This window comes from Solea senegalensis, linkage group LG5, assembly GCF_019176455.1.
Source record: "Solea senegalensis isolate Sse05_10M linkage group LG5, IFAPA_SoseM_1, whole genome shotgun sequence".
Taxonomy (NCBI): Eukaryota; Metazoa; Chordata; class Actinopteri; order Pleuronectiformes; family Soleidae; genus Solea; species Solea senegalensis.
This window is the reverse complement of record NC_058025.1, coordinates 10,123,357-10,134,676: the sequence shown is the minus strand read 5'-3', so window position 1 is coordinate 10,134,676 and position 11,320 is coordinate 10,123,357. Positions and strand designations below refer to the sequence as shown.

The window sequence follows — 11,320 nt, the reverse complement described above, 5'->3', positions numbered from 1 at the left end:
TTGTGTGCACTAAATGCCTGGAGGAAGGGTTATGAATCAACAGGGAAGCATGTGTCATACTATCGTATGTCGTTCTAATAATAATATTTTCTGTCAAGCTCTGAAGAAATACTAAAGCTGCCCTAATGCCCTGGGTCAGCCAGTCCAATAAACAACTGTTGCAGTTCTCTTTTGAACGGACCACATTAAAACAAAGCATGTTAAATTGTCTGTGGGTGTCCACAGTGGCACAGATGATCTAACAATGTCTGTAGATGTACCAACCAACACATCATGAAAGGACAGCATGAAGGTGTCCTTTCATCAATGTCTAGGAAGAAGAACACTTCAAAACAGTGAATAGAGAAGAACAAATCCCTGAGCGATCCCTCCAAGCTCATCTTCGCTTTAAAATGCTTCTTAAATGAAAGGAGAAAGATCTCCAAGACGTCAAGTCCAGTTCAGTAACTATCCATACATTTCTTTTTATTTCATTTCAAGCTTTTTACTAGCTTTTTACTAGTATATCATTTCCCACATTCTCACACACCTGTGTAAACCTATACAGGGACATCCTTCACAGCACAGCGTCACTTTCTATCACCAAGATCGACATTTTTTTATACGGCACTAAATCTAATTTCCTCTTAAGGACACCCTTTGGGACACTGTCATGTAGGAACTGTAGGGAACTTCACAATGGCACCCTTTTGGATTGGAAGCAAAGTTGCAAGGGCATCTTATAGGGCACTGCATCACCCTTTTCCATTAGAAAGGCACTCCTTTAGAAACTGTCTTTGTTATTTATTTACTTATTTTTTGCTCTAGAGGCCACAAATGAAGGGCAGCCAGTAAGGCACTTCCTTATATTTTGTGGAAGTGAAGTCATGTGACTCAAGGGGGCACTTTTGTCCCCCTGTGCCTTTATGTCAAATGTATTTAAACGTGTCTATCCTCTCTTGGTGAGTCCAATAATAAAGATTTGATTGATTAATAGGTTGACTGCAAACTTCTGGAACATGACATTCGCATGTGAGTGACCCATTCCGCAGTGAACAAGTTTGTTAGTTAAATTAAAGAAAATTGATAGAAACTGGTATATTTAAAGCAGTCCTGTATAAAGTAACTAAAAGTATCTTACAAGAAAATTGTTTTGGTAGAAGTTGAAGTCACTTTTTCTAATATTACTTAAGTAAAAGTCTTCTGATACAAAATGTACTTAAGTAAAAGTTTAAGTATTAAAAAAGTGAGGAGCCATGGTGGCTCAGTGGTTGTGGGTTCCTGGCCCTTCTAGTCTTGAGCAAGACACTTGAAGTGGGTGAATAGCAAAACTATAATGTAAAGCAGCAAGCCTTTGACTTTGATTTTATTTGTTAGTAACGAGTAACAAAGATAATCAGAGTAAATGTACACAATTTATTTAGGAAATGTAGTAGAGTAAAAGGAAAAGTTGCGAAAAAATATAAATAAAAAAGTAAAGTACGAATACGTGAATTTGGTACTTGAGTACAGTAACAAAGTATTTTACTTCGTTAGATTGCAACATTGATTTAAAATATGTCCATTGTGTTGTACATTTTATAGTTTTGGATCGCTATCGGAACGAAAAACAATAGAGCGCTAATGTCACCCGAGACAGTTTTAAAATCGCACCGTGTGTTCAACCAATCAAATTCGAGTCTGGATTAATTCAGATACATTTTGCCCTGAGTTTTGACTTACAGTCGACTTTCTCTAAACTGCTGTCTATTACACGTCCCCACTGCAGATATTAATCACTTTCACATTTAGTGTGTTTAGACTAGTCGTAGTATTATCAAGTGTAGTAGGCTTGGGTTTGGATGTGTCATTGTTAAAAGAGGGGCAGTGAAGCATACGTAGACATCCTGAGAGGATTTACCAGCGGCATACATCTGTCTCTCGCTCTCTGTATGTGTGTGTGTGTGTGTTTGTGTGGGGGGTGGGGGGATAGAAGGGGAAATACCGAACTGTTTTTTTCTGGCTAGTATCAAGTAGTTAGTTGCCCTCTGCGAGTTTTTTTGTATTTAGAGACAAACAGAAACCAACGCACGGTGGTTTCACCTGGCGCTAAGGATACACGCCCATCAACCCGTGATTTTATTAGCGTCCTGTCTTTTACAGCTACTTCGTCATATAAAGTTAGATATAGCTTGTGTCAAGTTAGCGCTACGTGGTGGTTTCTGGCCGTGTAGGTAATGCTAAGCTACTCGGTTGGTTAGCAAAAGCCGACGCGTCGGACGCAGCCCAGCTTTTTAAAGTCGGTCCAGGATGGTTGTCGATTAACTTTTTACGGGGAATACTCTTGTTAAACCAGCCAGCTGACAGCTAACGTGTTAGCAACCTGCCGGGACACAGTAGGTAAGAAAACCGGAAGAGCTGTCAATCCGTTTTTATTTGCTAACGACATCTTTAAATTAGCACTGTGTGTTTACCGGGTTATTTTAACATTAGCTCAGTGTTTTTGTGTCTGTTGAAGTCGATCGAGGGCTTTTAATTCACGACTTTCGATTTGACCGCTCTCGAATTCCTTTGTAGCTCTAAACAATGCATGCCCCCGTGTTATAAACAGTATTAAGTTAACCGAAACAGATCGATCTGGTTTGTGCCATTAATAACTAACGTTGCACTTTGTCCCCAGGCTTAGAAACAAACCATGGCAGATGAAAACACACAGTTCTGTGGCAATTGGTGAGTATAAAATAAGTTATATTATGTAATGAATGTGTATTTAATCTTAGTGTAAAGATAGATGTACAATAAAGCCATTCAGGATGTATCATAGAATATTAATAATATTTCTTTATTGAAAGTGTTTTCTACTGTCAATGCAATGATAAACACAAATCGACTGTAAGGTGTTAAGTTTTAGTTCTAAAATTGTGGATCTCTTGAGCTGAATTAGTCCTCAGAAAGGCATTTAGAATTATTATTGATCCCTCTCATGTTCTCGATGACAAGTTTCAGCTGCCACCATCATTAAAGTGCATGTATTTAAAACAAACAGGAAGAAGTTTGGGTTTATTTCAGAAGCCATGAGACCAGTTAATGTGAATCATCTTTAACTTTACTCATCCTGGATTAGACATTGTTTACTGTTGTGTGTCAGCTTCTGAATTTTTTTAAATATGTTTTGTGGGCTTTTTGTGTTTAATATTAGATAGGGCAGTGAAGTGTGAAAGAGTTGAGAGAGAGGGGAAAATTTGGTTTGCTGAAATAGGCCCTTTTCCCCATGAGGCTCCACAGCGTCTGCAATTTTATACCTACTAGACTTTTAGACTTAATGTGTGAATTTGTTCTTTGCTTGCCTTAAATAGCCTGATTGGGGGACAACATAAACAATGTTGAATTTAACTGCATAATCGTGTGTTTGTTATGGTGGTGGGAACAAATCTATAACATGTTGCAATTAATTCATTTTGTTGTTTTTAGCAAACATGACATTCCAGAGGGTAATTTTACTACTCATGAGATCCACTGTCAAAGAAACATTGCCCTGTGTGGTGTGTGCCAGGAGCCTGTTCCCCGCACAGATCTCCCGGAACATATGCAGCAGGAGCATATACAGGTAAATATTTGAACCGTTATACTCGATGTTCAAGTAAATCTGTTGCAAACGTGCTAATATGTTTACTGAATGAAACTTTCATTAGTTTTATAGCTCAGAAATAAAATCTACAGTTCTACTTGACTTTTACTCCCTAATGTTGCCTCTGTGTACCGGTACTTGGATTATCAAAATCATGATAGCACATACCAAGGACACCTCTGACAGCATATCATCAACCCTAAAGAATTTACTTACCCTAAAGAGCATTGTCTCTCTCATTTAATTTAATTTTCTTTTTCGATTTAGATTACATGCAAGTGTGGTCTGAAAATCGAGAAGAATCGAATGGACTTCCACCAGGTATTTATGAATACCATTTGCCCTCTTTATGTACATATATATGTATAACTTAATGCATATCTTTATTAAATTGTTAGGTAGTGAGTGTTTCTTCATAATTGTTTCTCTTCTAGAGCTCTGAATGTCCTCAGCGTCTGGTTCCATGCCAATACTGTGAACTGGAGCTTGTGTTCAGTCAGTCCAAAGAGCATGAGGACTATTGTGGTACACGCACTGAGCCCTGTCCACACTGCAAGTGCAATGTAATGTTGAGGGAACAATCTGTGCACCCAGTCTTATGTGGAAGCCTCACACCGCCCCAGGAGTGGAACAACAGCAGGATGAGTCGCAGTCCACTAGAACCGCAGTCTCCAGGGGCATGGTTCGAAGCCCACTCCATCCGAAACATCATAAAAGCCCAAGAAAGAGGCTCTAAGAATAACAACATGAGTGCAGCAGAGCAGGCATTTTCACGTGCATTTGATCCTAGTGTTTACAACAGTTCGCGGGGACCTCAAAGTGCAGCAGACTGGAAAAATGCTCCACAGAGTAATACAACATTCAGTCACTGTAAGTTGTGTCCCTGACCTGTAAGTTATCAAATTTTCTAAAGGGAAAGTTTCAACAAAGCTTATTTGTTTATCAGTCTACCTTTAAATAGAGTGAAATAGAGAATGGTGAATTTTCTGAACAAAAATATATTGTAATGCCAGCTTTAATATATTTACTAATATGTTAAAAAATTTGTTTTGCCATTGAGCGTTTAGCAAAATAATGAATCAGAACCCAGCTTTTGTTTATAACTGAAGTTGTAGGCCCAAATTGGTGTGCTGTTGGTTTAATCTGCAAGTCTAATGTCTGTTATATTATATTTTTTAGTGCTGGGGCAAAGAGATTATCTGAATAGCAGCGCTGCATGGCCACATGCTGGTCAGACACATGACGAGGATTCTTCCGGCCTGGACTACATGTTGGCTCTCAGTCTGCAGAGTGATGGAGAGTCAGTGGCTGGAGGTGTAGAGGACAGTCTATGGAGTGACATCTGGGACCACAAGAGATCCAGCACCTCTGTAAATACATTCGCTCCACCCAACAACAACTACCCCCTCTTTAGTACAGGGACGAGCACAACTCCAGTCCAGGACCCTGATCAAACAGGTAAATTAGCATTGATTGAATAAACACAGCATTGTCCTTTCAGTGTTAATTAATTACTAATTATTTTGTAATCAAGTCTGTTTGTTAATGGTTTCAAATTCTTTTTTGAAGACACCATGCTGCCTTGTGAGTTCTGTGAAGAGCTGTTTCCAGAAGAGGAGCTCATTCTACATCAGGTTTGAAATTACATTTTTATCATTTGATTGCAACATTGACGTGAAGAATGTTCTTTAATCTTTTTTTTTTCCAACGGTCAAAAAAATACATTGGCTGTTAAAAAGGGAGGAGAAAGAGGGTAAACACCAGTGAGCTGTTGTTCATAATCAATCTCGTGTAGTTAAATTAAAGATGATAAAAAGGCCACACTAAGTAGTTTGTACAGATACATACATGCAAATTGTACCCTTGTTTTTTTGCAATATTCTTTGTTTGACTAAGGCCAGTCACTGATATTCTGTATGGTTTTAAGAGTATGCAGATTAATTAGTGTGCAGCTGACATATGTATTCCACAAAATTAAAAATAAAATGTTAAAGGAAAAATTAGCAGCTACATTTTTTAACTACAGGTCAAGTTGCAGGAAAAATTGCAGCTAATAATAAATAATAAAATAGATTTTTTTGCTCCGTTTATTAACACTGAATAATTTTGGTTTTGAATAAAACAACAATTTCAACATTCTGTAACATTTTATGGACTGAAGAAGCTATTGATTAATCGACAAAAGGAATGAACAGATTAGTCAAACAAGAAAGTAAAGCAAGTCCTCCCACTGTTTGTCATGGTTGCATTTATTCGTCTAACAAAGACACTGGCTGTGGGTAGTGTTGGAGCAAAAACAGTTTAGCATGATTAGGTCTGTGTAAGTCTCTCTCTGTTTTTTCAGCTGTGTAAAATTCTCAGATTCAGTCAGATATCGTGCATATGACGTGCAAACAGTTGAATACCTTTCTTTATCATAGTGTCAGACATTTCACAGTCCACTTGCAGCGTTTGCCTGTTTGAACATATGACTGAAAATAATGCATTATTTTTAACATGCTTTGTTTCAGACTGGGTGTAGTCCTGCCTCTGCTTTTGCATCTTATAGCAAGCAGGCCTCCTCTCCACCCAGAGAGGATAGGATGGGCAGGAACGCTTCAGGGCTGATGCACAGTCTCCCTGACACACTTGCCTCAAACATCCCCACCTTCCCTCGGTCCGTCTCCCCGGCGTCTTACAGTCCTCCAGCCAGTCCACTAGAGGGCGATGTGGTCATTCCATGTGAATTCTGTGGTATTGCTCTAGAAGAGACTGTCATCTTTCACCATCAGGTTTGTAGCATGTGACTGAAAATGAAACATACTCAATTGTGCTCTCTTTCCCCCCCAATGTTTGTGATCATTTTGTTGGTTTCTTCCAGGACAAATGTGACATGCGGCCTCAAACTGCCAATCCACTGAATAATCTAACAGAATCAGCTGTCAGAAAACCACTGAGCCCTGCTGAAAGAACATTTGAGCAGATGTCTCCGGATTTTCACAGAAGAGTAAAGCACCAAGGTAATGTAGAACATCCATCCACTATTGCTTTTCCTTTGTGGGTTGCAGGGGGAGCTGGGGCTGAGATTCAGAATGTAGAAAGTGCACATTCTGTGCTGTCGTGTTTTGGATTTATTTACTGCAGAAAGTAATGCAAACTGAAAGAGCCACATGTGCTTTTGTTAGTCATTTCTAATCTGTGCTAATGTTTTTACATTATTAGATGGTTTTAAAAAATTATATTTAAAACTTAATTTATAGGTTTACAGGTTAAAATCAATTTGTAAAGGGATTTTCTTTATTTGATTGCATTATTTTACCTAAATGGTCTGGACATAAGTGGAGCTTTTGGTCTTGTGTGCAATTCTTTTTTTTAACACTATTTTGATTGATTCATATAATTCACATATAGCTGACTTCCTTGGTGAGCGCTTAGAGTTTGACAGAGACACCACACCAGTACAGAACCCAAGGGAATGGCAAAGAGGCTACATTGGGCTACCGAGTCGAGGGAAGACGGCCTTCGGCGACATGTCGGTGAAAAACAGACCTTGGCAGAGCAGGGAAATGGAAGGGGCTCATTCATCTGTCAGTGACACTGATGAGTCTGGAGCTTTGTCTCTAAAAGGGTAAAGCAATAATCAGGTCCTTGTGGAAGCAATCTTAAAATTTGATTATTGCGTGTGATTAATATTCTTGTTGGATTTTTGTCCACAGAAGTCATGTACCAGAAAATAAAGAAGGGAGAGGGAACAGAACTAATCCTATGACAAAGGTACGCAAGACAAATCATGTTGCTCAACCTTAAACATAAAAACAAAAACAATGAGAACAGTGACTGTAGAAAAGGGTGGACAGTTTGGGATACAACTGTATTTTTCAACACACACAGGAACACACTGTAAATAAACACAAAGGTTTATGTATAATGTATTAAAACAGTGGTTCTCAAGCACATCAAGTACCACCTGAAAAAATATTGAGCTCTTGAAGTAACAGCATTATCACCAGTAGGCTACAGACTTTTCACGGGGCAGATTTATTCCCAATAAGATAATTTGCTGTCTCATCGTCATCCTCTTCCTCACATATACTTCACACACTGGTATAGTGACATTAAATTAAGGAGCAGCAGTATGCCAGTGTTTCTGATTTTCCTCCCAAGTACCACCAGAGGTAGCTCACGTACCACTCGTAGTACACATACACAAGTGATGTAGACTGTGTGGTTCACTATAGGCTGTTAATAAGAAAAAATAGACTGAACTCCTGAAGCCAAGCAGGTAATAATGATAATATATTGAATAGTATGAGTCTGTGGGAAAATTAGTCGATGGTCTCAATTGCTAGTTTAAATTGAAAAATGTGTGTTCCAATTTAGAGGAAAATAGATGATAAAGCAACGCACATGACAGTGAACCTGGTTGCAGCCGAGTCAGCCAAGTCTCGAGGCCTCAAAACAGGAATTCAGAATCCTGTGGGTGACGTACTGACCGTTTGCCGCTTGGGTTCATCTAAGGAAAAATCTCCCTGACATAGACGTACGGTTATTATTTGTGTAATTACATTATCTCAGTGTCAGTTCTGCTTCAGAGATAGATTTTTCCAATGTGTTTTTCTACGTCTGTAAAGAGAGGGATTTTAATTGTGTTTTTTTCTTCTTCTTCTTTTCCATTCGCAGCTGCCTAAGAAGCAGAACGAAGAGCAGCAGGAAGAGTGAGACCAGGAACATGTGGTGAAATCATCAAAACCAAATCTCTTACTCTGCTTTTCATTTATCTTTTTTGCACACTATTGCTAATGAAACACATGGATCTGATAAGTGCCTGTGTAAGTATTGGTTATCATGCGGTTTTATTAAAGTCTAAGCAGTTTGGTTTGCTCCTGCGTATTCTGCTTTATTCTCTGATTAGTTTTCGAATGTTTGTATATCTAACATCTAGCTGAAAAAAAGAAGTTTTATTCACACTACAATTGATTTAATTTACTCAAGTGTAAAACTCATTATCGGAAGGTCACACGACATTGTAATTATGTATTTGTCTTTACATTGTTACTGCCGCCACACGTTTTGTTTTCACTCGTGTTCTTTCTGGGTATTGTGTAGTTTTCCTGTTGTCTTCATCTTAATGTTACCTATAGCACTTTGATAGATTATTTTGTTGAAAAGGGCATCTTAGACCATCTTAGACAAAGTCAAAAACATAACTTTCTATTAACATATGTGTTTTTAAAATGTTATGGATCTGTGTTTAATTCTCTTAAGTTTTATTTTTCATTTTTGAAGTCCTCTATAGAACTGTAGACTTTGTATCATGATAAGGTGGCTTTTGAAGCAGTTTCCTTGTGTTGTTTTTATTTGTTTAAAAGAAAAACAACAAAAAAACCTTGTGTGTTGTTCTGCTATGAATATGACTTAAAACCGATAACATGTATTTTGCATGTCCACTTTAGAAACAAATATGAATTAGGAACCTTGTGCCATAGACTGTTGAGGCAGCACATTTCTTTTGTGATTAAAGACTGTATCAGGTCATTCTCCCAATTAACATCAGATTATCTTGGTTCCACTACAACGAGATCACTTGATAATCCGTGAAGTCATGTGTGGTGGACAGAGTAGTAGACTTGTCCTGTTGAAGAACAACTGTCTCTTTTTGTCTTGTGCAGTCATTAAAAGTTTTAATAAGGATATTCATAGTTTTATGGCTGATTTTTGTAATCCTGCTTCTAAACCTTAAAAAGAAACAGTCACCTGACCACATAATGCTCCGCTCCCATCTTACTGCTTTTCATGTGTGGTGATAAATGCCACCGGGTGGCAGAATTGCTGCATTTTAATGTGTCTGGTGTGACAACACACTGTTCTGGACACACAGGGAAAAGAGGCTTTTCCTTACAGTTTATGACCATGAAGGGAAATACAGTGCAGGATTAACTATCTCAAAAGAAAAAAAAAGAAATTAAGCAAGTCGGTTGATAAAACTTAATGGAACTTACTGTTAATTATATACAAATGTAGCCATTAAGTGTCTTATATGTATATAGCAAAGACCTGTATTTTGTCACTGGCTTGGAAGGATATTATGAGCCAGTGGGCCCCTGGGCACAAACAAGAAAAAGGCTCCCCTATGCGCACACACACACATGCCATCCCTGCACTCAGGCGTAAATCAGTAACAGTACAAAGAAAATGCCATGTAAGGAATCTAACAATAGTAATAATACTAATAGTAATCATAATAATATCATTAAAGGGCCTTATTAGACAGATCACATGACTTAACCTTTGTTGTATGACTGAGGGCCCTGTCAAGACATCAGGGGTGGATAACTTAGCCTATGGGGGCCCGATAAAGACATCACATAACCAGTCACTGTTATTAATCTATAACGCCGTCCTCGGCTTAGCTCCTCCATATCTGCACACTGTTCTTCAAAGAACTTAAAAGCCACTGGTCTCTCTGTTCTTGTGAAGTTCTCCATCTTTCTGTTCCACGGGTTAGAGCAGACCTGGTTCAGTAAAGGTTAAGTAAATAAATAAATAAAATAACATCATTAAAATATCGGAATGAATAACACAGTAGCAAATCTTCAGGATAGTAGTGTACTATCCTGGATAATACTTTTTTAGTCTAGATGAGCTTGATGCTCTTTCATACCCATCCACACACACAGCAACATGGAGTTAAGTGTCTTTACTCAAGGACACACATAGACCAGCAGAGCCAGGAATTGAACCCACAGCCTTTCAGTTGAAAGACAACTCACCCTACTACTGAGCTACCATGGCTCAATCCTAACTGCTCACTTTTTTTTGTCAACAACTCCAATGCATAGCTCTTGCGCCAAAGTGGCACTAATCGCCCTCCATACCCGGGTGCTGTTCTGTGTAGTTCCCACGCAGCGGCGCGCTTCTAATGAGCTCCCGGAGAAGCCGGGGACTGAGAGGGGCGGGGCCTACACCTTTAGAGTGGGAATCCTGGGTTCAAAAAAGCTGCCAACGTCTCTGTTTAAAAGCGTGCTGTCCTGACTGTGTCTTCACCACAACTCAGGAAACAACAGGGACATGCTTTCCGGCAGCGGGACACCAGGTTTCCTCCTCTGACTCAGAAGAACTTTATTTAACTCCGCTACAGACTGAGAGTGACAGAACTAGGACAGACAGAAAATAAAACAGACAAACAAAGAGGCACAAGTTATCAAAAGCAGCTCGGAGGTCGTGCAGGTGGCGGTTGTGGGCTGTTAAAACACAGGAGGACACGTCTCTGTCTCACCTGGGTCCGACCAGAAAGTCGAAAAATGTCCGTGGACAGTTATTCAGCGCTGGACGAGTCTTCTCTTCGAGCCTTGGTGAGTAGATGGAGGGAGATGTCCAGAGCTGAGGTGGAGGTGATGGTTTTACACACCTGTGTGCTCGAGTCAGGGCGATACTGAACTTGATGAAGTTGTTTCAGACATGGTTCATTCTTTTTACTGGAGGCTCGATTTTCTCGATTAATCGAGTACTTGTTTGTTCCGTAAAATGTTAAAACATGTTGATTAGTGTTTCTCAAACCTGGAAAAGATGTTCTCAAATGTTATTTTTTTGTCCACAAACCAAAATGATTTTGTTTCAGTGATTTATTTGGTATAATATAAATATTTTGTGCCATAATGTGAATATTTTCTGGTTAATCTGCGACATAAGCAGAAAATATTCACATTTAACAGGTTGAAAATGCAGAAAACTCCCAAACCGAGGATTCATTTAGTA

The 11,320-nt window shown here is 38.9% G+C and overlaps 2 protein-coding genes across 5 annotated transcripts in view; both read left to right on the top strand.

Moving 5' to 3' along the window:
- The first annotated feature begins 1,938 nt into the window (after positions 1 to 1,938).
- On the top strand, positions 1,939 to 9,258 carry trafd1 (TRAF-type zinc finger domain containing 1). The gene is made up of 12 exons (XM_044026985.1): positions 1,939 to 2,358; positions 2,639 to 2,688; positions 3,430 to 3,565; positions 3,854 to 3,907; positions 4,021 to 4,456; positions 4,766 to 5,044; positions 5,156 to 5,220; positions 6,097 to 6,357; positions 6,447 to 6,585; positions 6,977 to 7,193; positions 7,282 to 7,339; positions 8,246 to 9,258. The coding sequence occupies exons 2-12, from the start codon at positions 2,654 to 2,656 to the stop codon at positions 8,282 to 8,284; spliced, it is 1,719 nt and encodes a 572-aa protein (XP_043882920.1). The 5' UTR covers positions 1,939 to 2,358; positions 2,639 to 2,653; the 3' UTR covers positions 8,285 to 9,258.
- A 1,295-nt stretch (positions 9,259 to 10,553) lies between these two features.
- The window catches only part of smtnb (smoothelin b), a 53,890-nt gene continuing 53,123 nt past the window's right edge, over positions 10,554 to 11,320 (top strand). For all 4 annotated transcript variants that reach the window (XM_044026082.1, XM_044026083.1, XM_044026080.1 and 1 more), the window contains exon 1: positions 10,554 to 10,917. In XM_044026082.1, coding sequence (XP_043882017.1) covers positions 10,867 to 10,917 — 51 coding nt within the window. In that variant the 5' untranslated portion in view covers positions 10,554 to 10,866. The remainder of the gene's footprint in view (positions 10,918 to 11,320) is intronic.

Coding starts and splice junctions, on each gene's coding strand:
- trafd1 (XM_044026985.1), top strand. CDS start 2,654: ATGGCAGATGAAAACACACAGTTCTGTGGCAATTG. Junction 5,045..5,155: donor CCAGGACCCTGATCAAACAG/GTAAATTAGCAT, acceptor TCTTTTTTGAAG/ACACCATGCTGCCTTGTGAG. Junction 7,340..8,245: donor GAACTAATCCTATGACAAAG/GTACGCAAGACA, acceptor TTCCATTCGCAG/CTGCCTAAGAAGCAGAACGA.